The sequence below is a fragment of the Martes martes genome (genome assembly GCF_963455335.1).
Source record: "Martes martes genome assembly, chromosome: 16".
Classification (NCBI taxonomy): domain Eukaryota; kingdom Metazoa; phylum Chordata; class Mammalia; order Carnivora; family Mustelidae; genus Martes; species Martes martes.
In genome coordinates, this window is record NC_137904.1 from 45,933,352 (window position 1) to 45,952,977 (window position 19,626).

The 19,626-nt window shown below is 44.9% G+C and overlaps 1 protein-coding gene across 1 annotated transcript in view; it reads right to left on the reverse strand.

The window, feature by feature from the left end:
- Positions 1-2,178: 2,178 nt before the first annotated feature.
- BRCA1 (BRCA1 DNA repair associated) overlaps positions 2,179-19,626 on the reverse strand; it is a 70,601-nt gene continuing 53,153 nt past the window's right edge. The window contains exons 17-23 of the mRNA XM_080825726.1: positions 15,205-15,282; positions 14,727-14,767; positions 11,864-11,947; positions 6,559-6,613; positions 4,890-4,963; positions 4,453-4,513; positions 2,179-3,420 (exon numbers count right to left, since the gene is read on the reverse strand). Coding sequence (XP_080681852.1) covers positions 3,275-3,420; positions 4,453-4,513; positions 4,890-4,963; positions 6,559-6,613; positions 11,864-11,947; positions 14,727-14,767; positions 15,205-15,282 — 539 coding nt within the window. The 3' untranslated portion in view covers positions 2,179-3,274. The remainder of the gene's footprint in view (positions 3,421-4,452; positions 4,514-4,889; positions 4,964-6,558; positions 6,614-11,863; positions 11,948-14,726; positions 14,768-15,204; positions 15,283-19,626) is intronic.

The following is a 19,626-nucleotide window of genomic DNA, read 5'->3' on the forward strand; positions in this document are numbered from 1 at the left end:
TGCCCAGAGGGCTAGACTGTGGGATGGAAAAGTGGGAGGACATCTTAAAGCCGGAGGTCAAAGGAGCAAGTAGATTTACTTCATCACCAGATAAGCCTCTAAAACCCAGCGGAGCATCTTGAGGCTAGGGCCAGAGGCTGACTTCCGGGAACGGTTATGCAGAGCTTGAGAAACAGATGGGGTGGATATTTGTTGGAAGACCTTGAGAGATAATTTTTATTTTTTAAAAGATTTTATTTTTTTATTTGACAGAGATCACAAGTAGGCAGAGAGGCAGGCAGAGAGAGAGGGAGGAAGCAGGCTCCTGAGGAGCAGAGAGCCTGATGCGGGGCTCGATCCCAGGACCCCGGGATCATGACCTGAGCCGAAGGCAGAGGCTTTAACCCACTGAGCCACCCAGGTGCCCCGACCTTGAGAGATAATTATAGAAAACTTTTTTTATGTGTTTCAGTCATCCCTGCTTTCACCCTTCCTGGGAAGGCTGAGGCCTGGCTCACCCGCAGGGTCCAGCAAGCCATGGCTTGTCGCTGTGACTGAAGCACTTGCTTCCCACCTGCCTTTACTGTTCCCACCAAGACGCCAGGTTGACAGTGTGCTGGCATGAGACCGGGACAGGTGGTGCCCTAGGTGAGACTGAACTGGAACGCTTTTTTTTTTTTTTTTTTTTTTAAGAGTTTAGTTTCAAGTAATCTCCACACCAAACCTGGGGCTTGAACTCCCAACCCAGAGATCAATAGTCAGATGCTCTACTGACTGAGCCAGCCAGGCGCCCCTGGACTGAAAGGCTTTGATCACTGAAAGGTAAGTAGTCGGAAGCAGGAGGCTGGATGGAGGTGGAAACCCGCAGCTGTGAGCCAGAGCCTGTCAGTCTCTGCTGAGGGCAAAGGAGGGCTGCTTTCCCCAGGGAGAGCTGCCGGTGGAAGGCAGGAACATTCTATTGCCTCCCACTGTGGCCCGCCAGAGTCTAGAGTGCTACCTCCCCTCTACAACCCACTCCTCTCCCCAAATTCCCTCAAGGCTTAAGCCAGTGCCTCTGACTGGGTGGATGACGGACCTGGGCAGGAAGCTCCATGATGGGGCATAGAGCGCATGGGCTTTGATTTCTAGGTTGTCACTTACTAGCTATGCAAACTTGGAGCAAAATCTCTTTCCCATCCTCCTTTATTCAAATAAGGTGACAAATACCCACTTCCTAGGGCTGCGATGACGACCACATGAGACAAACATGATGCCTGTTCCTTCTGTTTTCTCCACTCTCCCCTCACCCACCCACCCTCCTCACAAAGGTGGCAGTGCTGAATCGTGGGGGGGTTTAATTCTCTTTGCCTCTAAGAGGACTCTAATCTCTGAACATGTGAAGACCAAAAAAAATGATGATACAGATTCTTATCTGTGGATTAAATATGTTAAATAGGAGTGGTTGTCAGAAATCTCAAGATACCCTCCCCAGATTCCGGTCCCCTGGTTATTCAAACACTAATCTAGGTCCTGCTGGGAAGGGGCTCTGCAGTTGTAATTCAGGTTATGGACCTTACAATAGGGAGAGCACCTTGGATTACCTGGTGGGCACAATCTAATCCCATGAGCCCTTAAAAACAGAAATTTCTCTGGCAGGACCTCGATCCGATAGTCAGAGAGATGAGGAAGGGGAAGTCAGAGAGACTCCAAACATGAGAAAGTCTTAACCAGTGTTGGTTGCTAGCTTGGAAGATGGAACACTAGGGTTTCATGAGTCTAGGAATGTGGGAGGGCCTAAGGAGGACCTCTGGCCAATAGTCAGTAAGGAAACGGGGATTCTCAGTCCCACAACTGCAAGGAACAATCTGGCCAACAACATGAAATGAGCTTGGAAGCGATTCATCCCCAGAGCCTCTGGAAGGAACACAGCCCTGCTGCTTTGATTTTGGCCTTGCGAAACCCGAAACAAAGAAACCAGTTGAGCCAACTTGGCCTTCTGACCTACAGAACTGTGAGATGATAAGTGGATGTTGTTTTTAGCCATTAGATTTGTGGCAATTTGCTATGGCAGCAACAGCAAATACAGTAGGTACTGAAGTCTCCTCGGTTAACGCTCGGAGTTGGTACTATTGTTACCCCCATTTTACAGATGAGGAGACTGAAGTACACAGTGAAAGGGTCTGAACAGGTCTGCAGCTGTAAGCCTCAAGGAGTCATGCTCAGTAGAAGTCTTTGCTACCAAGTTTATTTGCAAGTAAACAGCACAACATTTACACAACATTTTGTACGATCTGATCTGTACTGCCCTCGCACACTGGGGGGCTAAGGAAGACCCAGTCTTTCCAAAGCTATAAACAGTCCTGGATAATGAGTTGATGAAAAACACTTTCTTTTCCTTCGGCAAACAAAATTATTTATGAAGCTGTACCGCTCAGCAATAGGAGGCAAAGAGAAAAAAATTACCTCAAGGAAAGCAACAGCTCCTTTCCTGGTGGGATCCGTCATTTTACAGACATGAAATATTTGTATCAGAGATCTTATGTTTCAAGAGGAATGGGTGACACATCAGAGCTGTGACAATAAACCCTGTATTTATTTCTGATGGGGAATTAGAAGACTCTCTTCAGACACCAGCTCTTGAAAAGATTCTATTTCAGAGGACATCAGTGCTAAGCAATTCTTTAGAAATCCGGTGACTACAGCACAGACTTCTGGGGATCAGGGCCGGCGGGACTCACCTCTCCTCTGACCCTCAGGGTTCGTATTTACATCTACTCCCTGCCTCTGAATCCCTCCAGCCCCACCCATGCTCCACGCCAGCATCTGAGAGCCCTCGAGGACTGTTCTGATTTGAAGTCACGTCACCGATTCCCCAAGTACTCGATTCCCCCTGAAGGGTCTGACTCTTGGCCTTTATGAACACGGGGTTTTAGAGAAGCAAACTTAGGGAGACCAACTAGTCTCCTGAGGCCAGCCATTCTGCGCCTGCAGCTCTAAGCCAGCATCCCCAGTATGAGGAATAGGGCTGATAAATAATGAATCAGCATCTTGCTCGACTGGTGGGGTTTAAACGGTTTTAAATTCTTTTCAGGTGAAAAATTACCACAATTTTGTGCTCATGGTAGATTTCCAAGGGCGACTGGAAGCAGAAAATCTTTAAGGGACCCTTGCATAGCCAGAATTTCTTCTCAGGCTGATGGACATTAAATATTCAGTAACCAGGACTGTGGAAGGACTGAGGAAGAGCTCCCAGGGCCTGGGAAAAGGCTGCTTCTTAGGATCATTCTCAGGGTCCTGTGGAGACAGGCCCCGGAAGCTACACGCACGGGTGGCTGGAGTGAGCAGCGGCTCTGGGGATCTGTGGGATCAGGTAGGTGTCCAGTTCCTGACGCTGGTAGAGGGCCACACTGTCCAAAACCCACTCTCGAGTCACCACAGGTGCTTCACACGTCTGCCCAATTGCTGGGGACAGAGAACACAGGCAGAAATTAGTGTCACTTCATGTTTCCCTAGACCAGACTCTCGTCAGTCTACTCTGGGGACCCGGCTGTATGAGTTCATAGTGTCACTCGGGTAGGTGTAAAACTGTTCATCTTAAGTAATGCTTCAGGACACGGGACCTCATTCAGAAGCCTGAGTGACTGCTGGTGAAAACCTACAGCCTCTGGCAACTTTACTAAAAGGAGCTCCAATCTGTTAAAGGAAAAGTCATCAAGGGCACCTGGGTGGCTCGGTTGAGCAACCAACTCTTGGTTTAGGCTCAGGTCATGATCCCAGGGTCCTGGGATTAAGCCCTGCACTCAGCTGGAGGTTATCTCCCTCTCCTTCTGTCCCTCCCCTGCTCACACTCTCTCTCAAATAAAAATTTTAAAAATCTTAAAAAAAAAAAAAAAGTCACCAGACAGCCTGAAACAACATTGCAATTTAATGATTTTGCAACATCTTAGATGGAAAAGCAAAACAGTACAATGAGCACGATCACATGTGTGTAAAATACATGCTTGTACATATATACACACATGTGCCTGGAAGAATCTTCCCATCAGTATCTCTATGTGGTGGGATTACTGGGATTATTTCATTATTTGTGCTCATTTATATTTTATGTGATGAGCAGTAATTAATATTTAACCCCCACCAATGGAAATAGCTCATGTATTACTTTTATAATGTAAAATGAGCAAACCACAAGAAGTTTTAAAAGGACACTTTAGCCATTCATTCATTCAAATATTCACTGAGCACCCAGAAGGTCCTGATTACTGTGTTAACCAAACACTGGGTGATCTCTGATGAACCAACCCCATCACCCCAGGACTCCACATGTCACAGGCACATGCCCATGGTCTCCTGAAGCCCCCCACACAGGTGCACCATTTGCTCCAGCTGGCTGAAACAGGATATTTAGACCTAAAATCACCACAGTCCCCTGCAGACTTCACGTAGGCCCTGCCACCTGTACTCTTGTGGACAAAGGCTTACAGCAAAACTTACCATGGAAGCCACTGTCCTCTGCCCAGGCGTCCGGCTGCACGACCACCACGGGGTGAGCACCCTGCGTCCCCGGGAAGGAAACAGAATGGAGGCTATCAGAGCTGGACTTGCGCAACAGTCACGTCGCCATTTCTTGACGGTGTGCTGAAGCAGACTACTTCAGGTGCAGCCACAGAAAGGACGGGGAAGGGCAAGAGGCCGAAAGGGAGCGTTGGAGGGAGAGCCTTCCCTTAATTAAATACGTTGAGAACTCCAGTCCTCACTGACCCTCCACACATGGGAGTTTTCTGGCACTGGCACATGATCGGGGAAGGCTCGAGCTAAGACAGGCTTCTGAGGCCCACTGGCAGGGCTCACAGGGACGGACGGGTGCCAGCCTTGCTCAGTCACAGGACAGATTGTGTGCGGTCCCCTCTGACAGGGCATCAAACACTCACCTTGCTGAGGGGGAATAACGAGGGCTCCTTCACCACAGAAGCCCCACAGAGGCGCAGCATCCACTCGAGTTGATCTAAATAGCACAGGGAGACCTAAAATCACCACAGTACTCTACACACTTCACCTGGGCCCTCTACCCCGCACTCCTCTGGGAGAAGGCTTACAGCTAACACTTCAAAGGGCGAGAGTCTCCAGCTCTGCTCCAAAAGAGAGCAGTTCAAGACAGAGAGGCCTTGAACTAGAATCTATACCAGGTATGGATTCGAAGTCAGTGTGCCACCGATATGCGACCTACCCTGGTTATCAGTCCCCAGAAGGCCCCTTGGTAGATAAGGTTTGACAGTCTCTCAAACAAAACACTTTGGAAGAAAAGAATCCAAGAGGCAGTTTCTCTTAATTTGCTAAATTGCTGGCTAAGAAACTGTGAAAAATGCCTGCTCGCCTTCCCTCCCTCCTTGCCTAATTCCGTGTTGGCAATCGATAATCACGGCCACCGAGGACACCATACTTGGTGGTAATTACTGTAAATGTCAGGAGACAGGAAGATAATTCATTCAGTCAAAAAAATACACATCATCCTGAACGGAGACTCAGCCCTTCAGCGGGGAAGGGCTCCATGCTGAGCTGAAATCGACACACTTGGGGGAACAGAAATCAAAATGGACTGCAGGGATGTTCCACCCGCTCCTGGAAAATCAGCAGAACGGACCGATGAATGGCTTCAGGGCCTCTTTCTGGGTGCTCTTTTCCCATCAGTCCATTTCTAGGGATTGCGGAGGTGGCTCCTGTTTGTCTTAAAGAACTGAGGTCAACTGACTCATCTCCAAAATGATACCTGCTAGAGACCTGGTTTTCATTACACCAAAGAACAAAAACACCGAGAAATCCCCGAGTGGCACTTGGAAGTTTCATAAAAATCCAATCAATAACCAATAAAGAAGACAAGGAAAATTTGCTGGGCTCTCTTGCTGCCACTCATCTGTCCCTGACCAGAGGCCAAGGCCATCTTCTGAGGAGCCAGAGAACCTGATCCCTGGGGCAGAAGTGGGCACAGAAGCAAAGGTGGGTGGACTTCGTTTCGAGAAGAACAAACCAGATCTCTACACACGCCAGGACCTCAGGGCCACACAACTCCAAGGTTGAGCCCCATAGCACTCCTAAACATAACATCACATTCAATGTCAAAGTTAATTAGAAAACGTTCATCTAGAGTCCTTCCCTGTCTGCTCTGGGCCTGTGTGGGGCCCAGGCCCACAGGGTTTAAGTAGCCACTGTGCTTGTTTCTCAATATCAAATGAAAATGATTTAGGAAGAGCAGAATTCTTTCTTAACATTCACAAACCTGAAAGGTATCTTCTCCCCACCTTATTCTTTCCCTCCTTTCTTAAACCAAAGGGCAGTAAGGGCAGCTCTATCCCTTCTGAGCACAGAACACTGCATCCTAGAAGCTAACTTTTCACGGCCTTCTAGCTCTTGAGAAGGGGCACAGGACTGGTTTTTTGACATAGGGCAACCTTTAGGGGCAGTTTTGTCTGACAGATGGTAGAAAAACAGAATGAGCTCTAGAGCACCTCACCAAGGAGCCCCCTTAAGACAGTCTCTCCTGTAACACTCCACCAAGTAGCGGAAAGGCTGGTGTTGGACTCCGCACTTCTCTCAGTCTCTTACCTGTAGGCATGTTGGTAAAGGGCCCATAGCAACAGACTTCTAGGCCCCTGAAAATCTGGGAGAAGAGTGGGACAGAGGGACAGAGGGATGGAGAGAAAAGAAATACTAATTATAAAAGAGCATGCATTTAAAAAAAAAATAACAGTCTCCAAAATGAAGGACTTTCTTTTTTACCACCTGATAATTTCTGCTACTTCCTGGAGACCATGAGTCCAGTGTCAGAACACTGACGGACTTTAGAAGGCTTCTAAGAAAGGTGTGTCTGTAGTTGATCTGCTCTAGTCATTCCTTGTTACTCAGAGGCTGAGCAGCCCCCACCTGCCACCAGTCAGGCCCAGGCTCCTTCACTTCTTGTTGAAATTTAAAAAAACCCAGGTCTTCTTTATATTTAATAAGAGGTTTGGATGGCAAGAAATTCAAGCTCTAAGCTGCAGTTTGTTTATCTGGACTTGGTACATCAAGGCTGACCATCACCCTAACTGGTGGGGAAGTTTACATTGATTTTACATACTCCTTTTCTCCTCTGACTTTCTTCTAGCATCTGACATTTCTTCCTACCTTCACGCTGCTCTAAGAACAGCTATTATTCCTTCAGGCAACCTAACTGTTTCATCCAGAAGTTAATCTAATCTAGAAGTGAAGCCTGGTTCTGCCTGTCCTCACTGAGATGACCTGACTGCCTGGTTTCCGGGAGACACATTATCTGGCACCTCAAAGGTGCCTCTACCACTTCTGTACAGTGCTTGCTGGCACCGCCCACAAGAACTTTCTGGGGGGCACCTGGCTGGCTCAGTTGGTGAAGCATGTGACTCTTGATCTTGGGGTCATGGGTTTGAGTCCCATGCTATATGTAGAGATTATTTAAATAAGTAAATAAACTTTAAAAGACAAAACACAAGAACTTTCTGTGATGATGGGAATAAGGTGTTAGTAAGGTGGCCACAAGTCACATGTAGCTACCAAGCTCTTGAAATGTGGTTATGGTGAATGAGGAACTAAACCTCCTATTTTATTTAATCTAGTTATGTAGAATTTAAACAGCCTTGTGTGGCTCATGAGACAGAGAGATTCTTATACATACATTAGCTCAGGTTCTTAGGCAAGCACTAGGTTCTTCTTCTTCTTCTTTTTTTTTTTTAAGATTTTATTTATTTATTTGACACAGAGAGAGAACAGACAGGGGAAGCAGCAGGCAGAGTGTGAGGGAGAAGCAGGCTCCCCACTGAGCAGGGAGCCTGAAATGGGGTTTGATCCTAGTGCCATGACCGGAGCAGAAGTCAGAGACACTTAACCAACTAAACCACCCAGGCGTCCCAAGCACTAGGTTCTTATTTATTTTTTTGAAGATTTATTTACTTATTTGAGAAAGAGAGAGCACATATACATGCACAAGCACCTGTGGGAGGAAGGGCAGAGGGAGAGGGAGAGAGAGCCTTTCAAGCAGACTCCCCCCTGAATGCAGAGCCCAACATGGGGCTTGATCCCACAACCCGTGAAATCATGACGGAGCTAAAACTAAGAGTTGGATGTTTACACAACTGCACCAGCCAGGTGCCCCACTAAGGTATCATTTAAAAGAAATGTAAAGTTGTGTCAGTTGGCTGCGTGTATGTCATTTGGGTAACCATCATTCTCTCTTGACTCTCTTTCTCTCCATTCCACAAAAAAGGATATTTCTTAGGCCTGGAACTCACCTCCTTTCAAATAAGAGAGACCAGGGTACAGAAAAATCAGAGCTAACAACTCACAATGGCCTTCAGAAAATGAGCCTTCCACTCTCATCTCAACTACAGCCACAGGAATGAGAAAGAGCACCAGTTCGGGGAGCTTGGGTGGCTCAGCTGGTTAAACGTCTGCCTTTGGCTTAGGTAGTGGTCTCGGGGTCCTGGCATTGAGCCCCACCTTGGGCTCCCTGCTTGGCAGGAGACTGCTTCTCCCTCTCTTTCCCCTTCGTGTTCTCTCTCGCTGTCTCTCTCTCTCTCTTGTTCTCAAATAAATAAAGTCTTTAAACAAAGCAAAAAAACAAAACGTATTGCATGGAGCACTGGGTGTGGTGCATAAACAAAGAAAAAAAATTAAATTAAATTAAATTAAAAAAAGAAAAAAAGAGCAGCAGGCCAAGTCTGTCTCTGTTGTGACAGCATCCACACATGCCATTCTTAGGATCTGTATGAATAAACCGCACCCCAACCTGTTGACAGGCTCTAGATGCTCATAATACTAAAAGCTCTCCCCAGGCAGCTGGCTGCAGCCAAGTGTTGCTGTGAAATGTACAAAAGATTAGGAATTGTTATATCCAAGCTGACACTCACTGATGAGGATGTCTAGTTATGAGATAAGAAATTTGAAGTTTCATCTCTACAAATACATTTCTCTTGCCCAGGAAAATACTATAGTGACATTTAGTATTTTCAGAATGTCATTACTTTGACGAAGCACTTTCCATCACTGCCATCCCCAAATCAGGAAAAATCCCCAAACACTGGAATTTCCTTTGAAGGAGGAAGAATCTGGCACTAACGCCGCCTGGCACACAGTGGAATAAAAACAAATGGCTGGCTCACACAGAACTCCCCTGGGGTGAAGGCAGAAACAGAAACAGGGCCAGCAGCTCTTCTTGGCCTCTGGAAGTTACCTGATAGGCTCAGAGGGTGGGGGTGGGCTGACCCCAAGGGTTCAGAGCTCTCCCAAAAAAGTTTTCTCTAGAAAATCACCCCTACTGGTTCTTGCTCAAGTTCTATAAAGGGACAGACGGTGCTCTGTATGGGACTGTTCTGAAATGCTCAGTGGTGCACATTTAAAAAAGGAAGAAACGCAGACTCGGCACGCAAGTGCTCAGTCAGTGACCTGAGAAAGCAGCCAGTGCCAGCCTGACACGCAGGTGTGAAATCTTGCCGGGCCTTCTCCCTGAGAGGGCGACATCGCTTCGGCTCTGTCATCTGCTACAGTATGACCTGGGGAAAATCATGGAGTCTTCCTGGGCCTCTAGTCCTTCCTTTGCAAAGTTGCCGGAATAATCTATTTTTTTTTTAATTTTTTAAAAAGATTTTATTTATGACAGAGAGAGAGAGAGAGATCACAAGTAGGCAGAGAGACAGGCAGAGAGAGAGAGGAAGCAGGCTCCCTGCTGAGCAGAGAGCCCGAGGTGGGACTCGATCCCAGAACCCTGAGATCATGACCTGAGCCGAAGGCAAAGGCTTAACCCACTGAGCCACCCAGGCGCCCCACGGAATAATCTATTTTATTCCTCTGTGAAATCTTCTGTACCTTTCCAAGAAACTATGGTATTATTATTTTTTAGAGGTTTTATTTAAGTAATCTCTACACCCAACAAGGGGCTCGAACGCACAACCCCAAGATCAAGAGTCACGTGCAGAACTGACTGAGCCAGCCAGATTGCCCTTAGTATTGTTTTGTTTGTTACGATTTTTTTTTTTCCTGAGTAATCTCTACACCTGATGTGGGGCTCAAACCTACAACCCTGAGATCAAGTTGCCTGCTCTACTGACTGAGCCAGCCAAGGGCCCCAAGAAACTATGAAATTGTTAAGAGCTCAGCTTCTGGAGCTTGAGTCCATGTGTTTGACTAGTCGTGGGTTCCCAACTAGCTGTGTGAGCTTGGGCAATTTACTCAAACTCTCTGAGCTATCATTTTCTCATCTATGAAATAGGTATAATTAGGGGCACCTGGGTGGTTCAGTTGGTTTAACTTAGGTCATGATCTCAGAATTGTGGAATCAAGCCCCGTGTTGGGCTCCCCACTCAGCAGAGCGTCTGCTTTGCCTCTCCCTCGGCACCAACCCCGTTTTCATGCTTTCTCTCAAATAAATAAATAAAATCTTAAAATAGGTATAATTATAGTACACACCTCATAGGGCCGTTGTAAAAAATTTTTTTTTAATTTTTAAAAAAGATTGATTATTTATTTATTTATTTATTTGACAGGCAGAGATCACAAGTAGGCAGAGAGGCAGGCAGAGAGAGGAGGGGAAGAAGGCTCATTGCTGAGCAGAGAGCCCAACTCAGGGCTCAATCCCAGGACCCTGGGATCATGACCTGAGCCAAAGGCAGAGGCTTTAACCCGCTGAGCCACACAGGCGCCCCGTAAAAAAATTTTTTTAATGATTGTATTTATTTGTGGGGTGCCTGGGTGGCTTAGTTAAGCCCCCCCCCTGCTTGTGTGCGCTTGCTCTGTCAAATAAATAAATAATCTTAAGGAAAAAAAAAAGATTTTATTCATTTGAGAGAGATACAGCATGAGGGAGGAGGGCGAGGCAGACTCCCTGCTGAGCAGGGAGCCCAACTCGGGGCTTAATCCCAAGACCCTGAGATCATGACCTGAGCCAAAGGCAGACGCTTAACCGATTGAGCCACCCAGGCGCCTTGGGCTGCTGTGAAAATCTGAGTTAAAATATGATCACATGTTCAGAGCTGACCCTAGCATACAGTATACATTATAAAGATGTTAGCTGTTGACTTATCAGTCACTTTCTCTTCTGCTGCCACAGACAGCACTGTGTACATCCGCCTCGCAGCAGCGACCACTCTAGGTTACAGAAAGACGCCACGGGAACGTGGAAACAGCAAAGGCCTTAGATTCACATCTGTTTCAAATCCCAGCCCTGCCACTTATCAGCTGAGATTTGAACCCCAGACTAGAGTCCAAAGTACATAGCTTCTCACACCTCTAAGTTCCCTCATCCATAAAATGGAGAGAATATTTACTTACCCTGTCGGGCTAGGAGAACTGAGAAAGAATCTGGGGGAGGCTGGCTGGTGCAGTGAGTTAAGTGCCTGACACTTGGTTTCCGCTCGGGTTGTGATCTCAGGGTTGTGGGACTGAGCCCCACGTTGGGCTCCAGGCTCAGTGGAGAGTCTGCTCAAGATTTTCTCTCCCTCTCCCTCTGCCCCTCCTGCTCATGTACTCTCTCTTTCTAAAATAAATAAATAAATAAATAAATCTATATTTTTAAAAAGAGGCACCTGTGTGGCTCAGTCGGTTAAGTGTCTGTCTTTGGCTCCGGTCATGATCTCAGAGTCCTGGGATTGAGCCCAAGTTTGGCTCCCTGCTTGAAGGGGAGTCTGCCTGTCCCTCCCACTCTGTCCCTCCCCCTCCTTGTGCTCTGTCTCTCAAATACATAAAACCTTAAAATAAGCAAACAAGAACCTCAAGGAAACACCCAGCTGGTGCTCAATGAGTGAGGATACTATGCCCCTTGCAGGTGCCTGAGACCAGCTCCACCAAGGGGACTGGAACGCAGCACGTTGGGTGGGGTTTTTGCCAAAAGGGCAGATTGGGGCTTTACCTTCCTGTCCCGGGATTCTCTTGCTCGCTTTGGACCCTGGTGGTTTCTTCCATTCACAACGTCTCCTCTGACTTCAAAATCATGCTGGAAGAAACCCAAGGCAAACCACAGAGATCAGAGAAAAGAGAATCGTCCTTCGATGGGAGTAGAGTAGATACATCCTATTAAGGAATCCATTACTGCTGGGTAGAATTTTGACAACCCCGTACCCACCCGAAAAAAAAAATCATTTTTGGTGGACTGAATGAGATGACCAGCAACTCGGCTGCTGAAATCAATTCACTGAAGCAAATCTTTGTGGGCATAAATGAACAATTGGCTTTTCACCTCATCAGGACTTAATGTATTTTAATTTTCAACATCTGTCTCTTCTCAAAACAGTCACTTCACATGGAGATTAAACTGCTAATACTGTGCTGTTATAAAGGAAACTGGAGAATTCCCGATCTCTTAAATCAATTGTGTATTGCCATCTCAAGAAATAAGGGCTCTCAGATGTCCATCAAGAGATTTACAGTTAATGAGACCAAAATGATAAAATATACATTGAACACACTAAAGTTAGCACTTTTTCAAACTCACTGGTTCAAGGATGAGGAAATAAAGAATAATAGGATTACGGAGGTTAGAGCTTTCGGGAGAATTTTGGGGACGAATGCTTAGGAACAATTCTGATCGAAACTAGATTGTAGGGAGGACAGAGTCATGAATGTCACCATAGGCTATTATTAGAGGAAAAAACACTTAACATTTCGTAGTCACTTGAGTGGGAAAAGTCTAGTGCTAAAAATCTCATGTTTGAAGCTGACCCTCAAATTTCTTGTACCCCCATGCCTATTTAAGCTCTCTGCCTGGAAGTCTAATATAAATCCCCAAATTCTGGGGCACCTGGCTGGCTCAGTGGGTTAAGCCTCTGCCTTCGGCTCAGGTCATGATCTCAGGGTCCTGGGATTGACCCCCGAATTGGGCTCTCTGCTCAATGGGGAGCCTGCTTTCTCTCTCTGCCTGTTTTTCTGCTTGCTTGTGATCTCTCTCTCTCTGTCAAATAAATAAATAAAATCTTTTTTTTTTAAAAGATTTTATTTATTTATTTGGCAGGCAGAGATCACAAGTAGGCAGAAAGAGAAAGGAGGAAGCAGGCTCCCTGCTGAACAGAGAGCCCAATGCGGGGCTCGATCCCAGGACCCTGGGATCATGACCTGAGCTGAAGGCAGAGGCTTTAACCCACTGAGCCACCCAGGCGCCCCAATAAATAAAATCTTAATATAAATAAATCCCCAAATTCACACATCTGAAACAGAGCTCTTGCCTTCTGTCTGCCCTCTCTCAGGATGCTCCTCCAGCTCTGTGTCTTCCTTATCTGATTTACTATTACTAACATCTACTCTACTGTTCAGGATAAAAACCCAAGCCTCAGCCCCTCAATGCATCCCTTTACCTCATCCGCCAAATTTAACCCTTAAGCAGGTCCTCTCTCCAAACATAACTCAAATCAATCTCTTCTTACCAACTCCATGCCACCAATTACCCTACAAATAAAATTCAAATTCCTTACCATGACTTCCACCAAATCCTGCCTCATCTAATCCTTGTCTGTGACCTTCTCCAACCCTTGGTCCAACCTCTGCTCCCTACAGATGATTCACCAATTACTACTCTCCAGCTACACTGGCCTATTTTTCTTTAATAAACCAAACTCATTCCTAGCTCAAGACATTTATGCTCGCTGTTCTTCTGCCTGTTAACATTTGTTCCCTACATTTTTCTAGGCCAAATCTCGGTCTTTAAGGTCTCAGCTCAAGCTTTTCAGGAAGGCTTCCCTGGTGTCCCTAGGTAGTCAACCTCTGTCCCCAGTCAGGTGCTAGTCTGTTACATATATTTCTCCAAGTTAAGTATATATGTATGTATGTATGTATGTATTTTAAATTATCTCACTATTATCACTTTTTTTAAAAGTTTTTATTTCACAGTATTTATTGGTTTTGTTAGTTTGTTTTGTTGGCTTTTTCTAAGTAGGCTCTACGCCCATTGTGGAGGTCAACATAGGGCTTGAACTCACAACCTTGAGATCAAGACCTGAGCTGAGAGTCAGGACACTTAATTAAGTGAGCCACCTGTGTGCTCCTATTTATTGGTATTTTAAATGCATCTTTATTTATTGTACATCTCCCCTCGATAGAACATGAGTCCCAGCAGAGCAGGGGACCCATCAGTCTTGCGGCTGTATTCCCACTGCCCAGGCCATAGTAGGCTCCCAATCCTATTAGGTCACAAAATCAAAGTTAAAACCAAGGAAAACGTCATTTGATTAATAATGAATATGCCAAATAGCGCATAGTAGTTTAAAAGTGCTTTTGCTACTTTTATTTTGCCTGATCTGTCACCGGCAGCTCTTAGATGGCTCTGTTCTAAAATTATTCCTCCTCCTACACTCCGTCTTATTTACCTCACTGTTCTCAAAATCATAAAAGTAACATCTCTTTGAAGGCATCTGAGTTTTAAGCAGATACATTTGCATATTAATACAAAGGGTTTTTCTTCAAAGACAGTGGACAACCAGTTTTTTACAAAGGTCTATGCATGTGCGATCGGGTTGGCCTGTTTCTTAGGCTTATGAATCTTCTCTTTCTGCTTTATAAATTCCTTTTCCTTTCTCTGAGCAAAGGACTGTTTCTCCTGAAACTTGAACAAATGAGCGAAAGCACAGAATTTCCTGGGTTGCTCTGTGCAATTCTGATGATCCACATCACCGGGGAAAGTCTTTGGAAAGTAGTACAAACAAGGAAGCGGAGAAGTGTTCAGTGATTTTTGTGACTCGATGGCACCAATTCTTTCTGATTTATTTGTAATATCAAGTACTTACCTCATCTAGCATCTTCCTTTCTTTAATTGACTGGGTCACCCCTAAAGAGATGACAGAAAAGACAGGTCACACGAAGGCAGAACACGGAGTAGAGGTCCTCTCTCTGTAAAGTCACAGCTCCCTAATAGATTTTCTTCTGGAAACACTGTGGTGGCTTAATTTAAACATTATAAAAGTGCCTGCTGCACATGGATTTCTGCCTGGTATTAAATAAATCCTTAGTTATAGGCAAACTTTGCTAGGAGCAGATTAGGTCCTATTAGTTAGGAAAAGAAATCTATTTCCCCTAACATCACCAGCTTATCCGAACAAAGAGATATGCATTCAAGATAAAGCTAGTTTAAGTGTTACCATTAAAGACCTTTTGGTAATTCAGATTAAGCATCAGCAAAAACCCTAGGTGTTAAAAAAATGTTAGGTGTAAAAATGCAATTCTGAGGTGTTAAGGGGAGCAGGGGAGACATTATATTGTACTTACAGAAATAGCTAACTACCCATTTTCCTCCTGCAATACCCAGAAAATATTTCAGTGTCCGTTCGCACACAAACTCAGCATCTGCAGGATGAAAAACATCCAAAAGATTGGAAGTTGAAAACAGAAATCAGGAAGTTCTGCTGTAAGAAGCTAAAGTGCCCCAGGTCCTATGCCACTTAAAGATCAATCCAGATTGATGATTCCAGCAGCCCTGGTGATAGACTCAGAGGCTGGAAGCATCCCTAATTATAACCATCAGGTGCGCATCTTTGGAAGTCTAGAAGAGGCTGATACGAGGTTAAGACCACAGGAGACATCTGCTCTATCTTCTAGGTGCTCAAGATGTCGGTCACTGTGTTCAAGAAATTCCCCGTGTCAGGAGTACTGATACATGTGGATGGGAAGGTCTATTTCACTGGGTGGCAAAATGTGAAAGGATACGAATATGTGAAATCCTGAATCTGAAATGTCCATGTAAGTTTCACCCAACAGAAAGTCTACCTGGGAAGTCCTAACTGCTTAGTTCCCAATTCCCCTGAAAGGGCCAGGAAAATAGACTATTTTCACAGCTCTTCTCCTTTCTATATATCTCAGAAAGCAGTGGCTGAAGAATCAATTCTGTTTGTTCCGTAGTGTTTCGAAGGCCCCGTTTGAAGAACTAAACAAAATGGAGGAACATTTAATTTTAAACAGGAGAAATGGGTTTAACTAAATCCTAAACACAGTAGGCCATCGGCCAGTGGAAGCAATAGCCATTTTTTTCTCCCAGAATTCTTCACAAATTAAAAAAAAATTTTTTTCTTTTTTCAATTTTTAAAGCTTTTAAATGTTGTAAAATTTGATTTAGTAATAGGCTTTAAACTCAGAATTCTATTTTAGTTCATTTTTAGTTTAAAAGTAGCAAATGGGAGGAGTCAGGATGGCAGAGAAGTAGCAGGCTAAGACGACATCAGGTAGCAGGAGATCAGCTAGATAGCTTATCTAACCATTGCGAACACCTACAAATCCAACGGGAGATTGAAGAGAAGAAGAACAGCAATCCTAGAAACAGAAAATCGACCACTTTCTGAAAGGTAGGACCGGCGGAGAAGTGAATCCAAAGCGACGGGAAGACAGACCGCAGGGGGAGGGGCCAGCTCCCGGCAAGCGGCGGAGCAACGGAGCACAAAATCGGGACTTTTAAAAGTCTGCTCCACTGAGGGACATCGCTCCAGAGGCTAAACCCGGGGGAAGCCCACGGGGGTCAGCATAACCCCAGGTCCCGCGGGGTCACAGAAGGACCAAGGATGTCTGAGTGTCGCAGAGCTCGCAGGTATTAGAGCGGGGAAGCCGGCTACAGAGACAGAGCCGAGGAGTGAGCTCTCAGCTCGGGGTTACCTTGAACTGGTCACAGGCTGGGTGAGCTTGGAGCGCGGCCGGAGGCCAGGGAGACGGAAGTGACCGAGAGCTTTTCTCCAAGCGTGCGGCTGGAGGCCAGGGAGACGGAAGCGACCGAGAGCTTTTCTCCAAGTGCGAGCGATTGAGTGCTTTTCTCCAAGCGCGACCAGAGGCCAGGGAGACGGGGGCGGTTGGGCACTTTTCTCTGAGGGCGCACTGAGAAGCGGGACCCTGAGCTCTCAGCTCTTCCGGGCCGGAGATTGGGAGGCCGCCATCTTCATTCCCGTCCTCCGGAAATCTACGGAAAGCGCTCAGGGAACAAAAGCTCCCGAAAGCAAACCCGAGCGGATTACTTAGCCCGGCCCCTGGTAAGGGCAGTGCAATTCTGCCTGGGGCAAAGACACTTGAGAATCACTACAACAGGCCCCTCTCCCAGAAGATCAACAAGAAACCTAGCCAAGACCAACTTCACTCACCAAGGAGAACAGCGGAATTCCAGAGGAGGAGAAAGCAAATCTTATCTGGACAAAATGACAAGGCGGAAAAACTCACCTCAAAAAAAAGAACAAGAGGCAGTACCGAAGGCTGAGGACCTAATCAATACGGACATTGGTAATATGACAGATCTAGAGTTCATAATGACGATTCTCAAGGTTCTAGCCGGGCTCGAAAAAGGCATAGAAGATATTAGAGAAACCCTCTCCGGAGAGATAAAAGCCCTTTCTGGAAAAATAAAAGAACTAAAATCTAACCAAGTTGAAATCAAAAAAGCTATTAATGAGGTGCAATCAAAAATGGAAGCTCTTACTGTTAGGATAAATGAGGCAGAAGAAAGAATTAGTGACATAGAAGACCAAATGAAAGAGAATAAAGAAGCTGAGCAAGAGAGAGACAAACAAATACTGGACCACAAGGAGAGAATTCAAGAGATAAATGACACCATAAGATGACACAACATTAGAATAATTGGGATTCCAGAAGAAGAAGAAAGAGAGAGGGGAGCAGAAGGCATATTGGAGAGAATTATTGTAGAGAATTTCCCTAATATGGCAAAGGGAACAAACATCAAAATCCAGGAGATGCAAAGAACGCCCCTCAAAATCAATAAAAATAGGTCCACACCCCATCACCTGATAGTAAAATTTACAAGTCTTAGCGACAAAGAGAAAATCCTGAAAGCAGCCCAGGAAAAGAAGTTGTAACATACAAGGGTAAAAACATTAGATTGGCAGTGGACTTATCCACAGCGACCTGGCAGGCCAGAAAGAACTGGCATGATATATTCAGAACACTAAACAAGAAAAATATGCAGCCAAGAATACTATATCCAGCTAGGCTATCATTGAAAATAGAAGGAGAGATAAAAAGCTTCCAGGACAAAAAAAAAAAAACTGAAAGAATTTGCAACACCAAACCAGCTCTATAGGAAATATTGAAAGGGGTCCTCTAAGCAACGAGAGAACCTCAAAGTAGTAGATCAGAAAGAAACAGAGACAATATACAGTAACAGTCACCTTACAGGCAATACAATGGCACTAAATTCATATCTCTCAATAGTTACCCTGAATATTAATGGGCTAAATGCCCCAATCAAAAGACAAAGGGTATCAGAATGGATAAAAAAACAAAACCCATCAATATGCTGCCTACAAGAAACTCATTTTAGACCCGAAGATACCTCCAGATTTAAAGTGAGGGGGTGGAAAACAATGTACCATGCTAATGGACATCAGAAGAAAGCTGGGGTGGCAATCCTTATATCAGATCAATTAGATTTTAAGCCAAAGACTATAATAAGAGATGAGGAAGGACACTATATCATACTCAAAGGGTCTGTCCAACAAGAAGACCTAACAATTTTAAACATCTGTGCCCCTAACATGGGAGCAGCCAACTATATAAACCAATTAATAACAAAATCAAAGAAATATATCGACAATAATACAATAATAGTAGGGGACTTTAACACTCCCCTCACTGAAGTGGACAGATCATCTAAGCAAATGCTCCGAAGCTAGAACTCAATCACAAGAGGAAACTTGGAAAGAACCCAAATACATGGAGACTAAACAGCATCCTTCTAAAAAATGAATGGGTCAACCACGAAATTAAAGAAGAACTGAAAAAATTCATGGAAACAAATGATAATGAAAACACAACGGTTCAAAATCTGTGGGACACAACAAAGGCAGTCCTGAGAGGAAAATATATAGCGGTACAAGCCTTTCTCAAGAAACAAGAAAGGTCTCAAATACACAACCTAACCTTACACCTAAAGGAGCTGGAGGAAGAACAACAAAGAAAGCCTAAACCCAGCAGGAGAAGAGAAATCATAAAGATCAGAGCAGAAATCAATGAAATAGAAACAAAAAAAAAAAACCAATAGAACAAATCAACGAAACTAGGAGCTGGTTCTTTGAAAGAATTAATAAGATTGAGAAACCCCTGGCCAGACTTATCAAAAAGAAAAGAGAAAGGACCCAAATAAATAAAATCATGAATGAAAGAGGAGAGATCACAACCAACACCAAAGAAATGCAAGCAATTATAAGAACATACTATGAGCAACTCTACGCCAACAAATTCAACAATCTGGAAGAAATGGATACATTTCTAGAGACATATAAACTAACACAACTGAACCAGGAAGAAATAGAAAACCTGAACAGACCCATAACCAATCATCAAAAATCTCCAAACAAACAAAAGTCCAGGGCCAGATGGCTTCCCAGGGGAATTCTACCAAACACTTAAAGAATTAATTCCTATTCTCCTGAAACTGTTCCAAAAAATAGAAATGGAAGGGAAACTTCCAAACTCATTTTATGAGGCCAGCATCACCTTGATCCCAAAACCAGACAAGGATCCCATCAAAAAAGAGAATTACAGACCAATATCCTTGATGAACACAGATGCTAAAATTCTCACCAAAATACTGGCCATAGGATCCAACAGTACATTAAAAGGATTATTCACCATGACCAAGTGGGATTTATTCCAGGGCTGCAAGGTTGGTTCAACATCCGCAAATCAATCAATGTGATACAA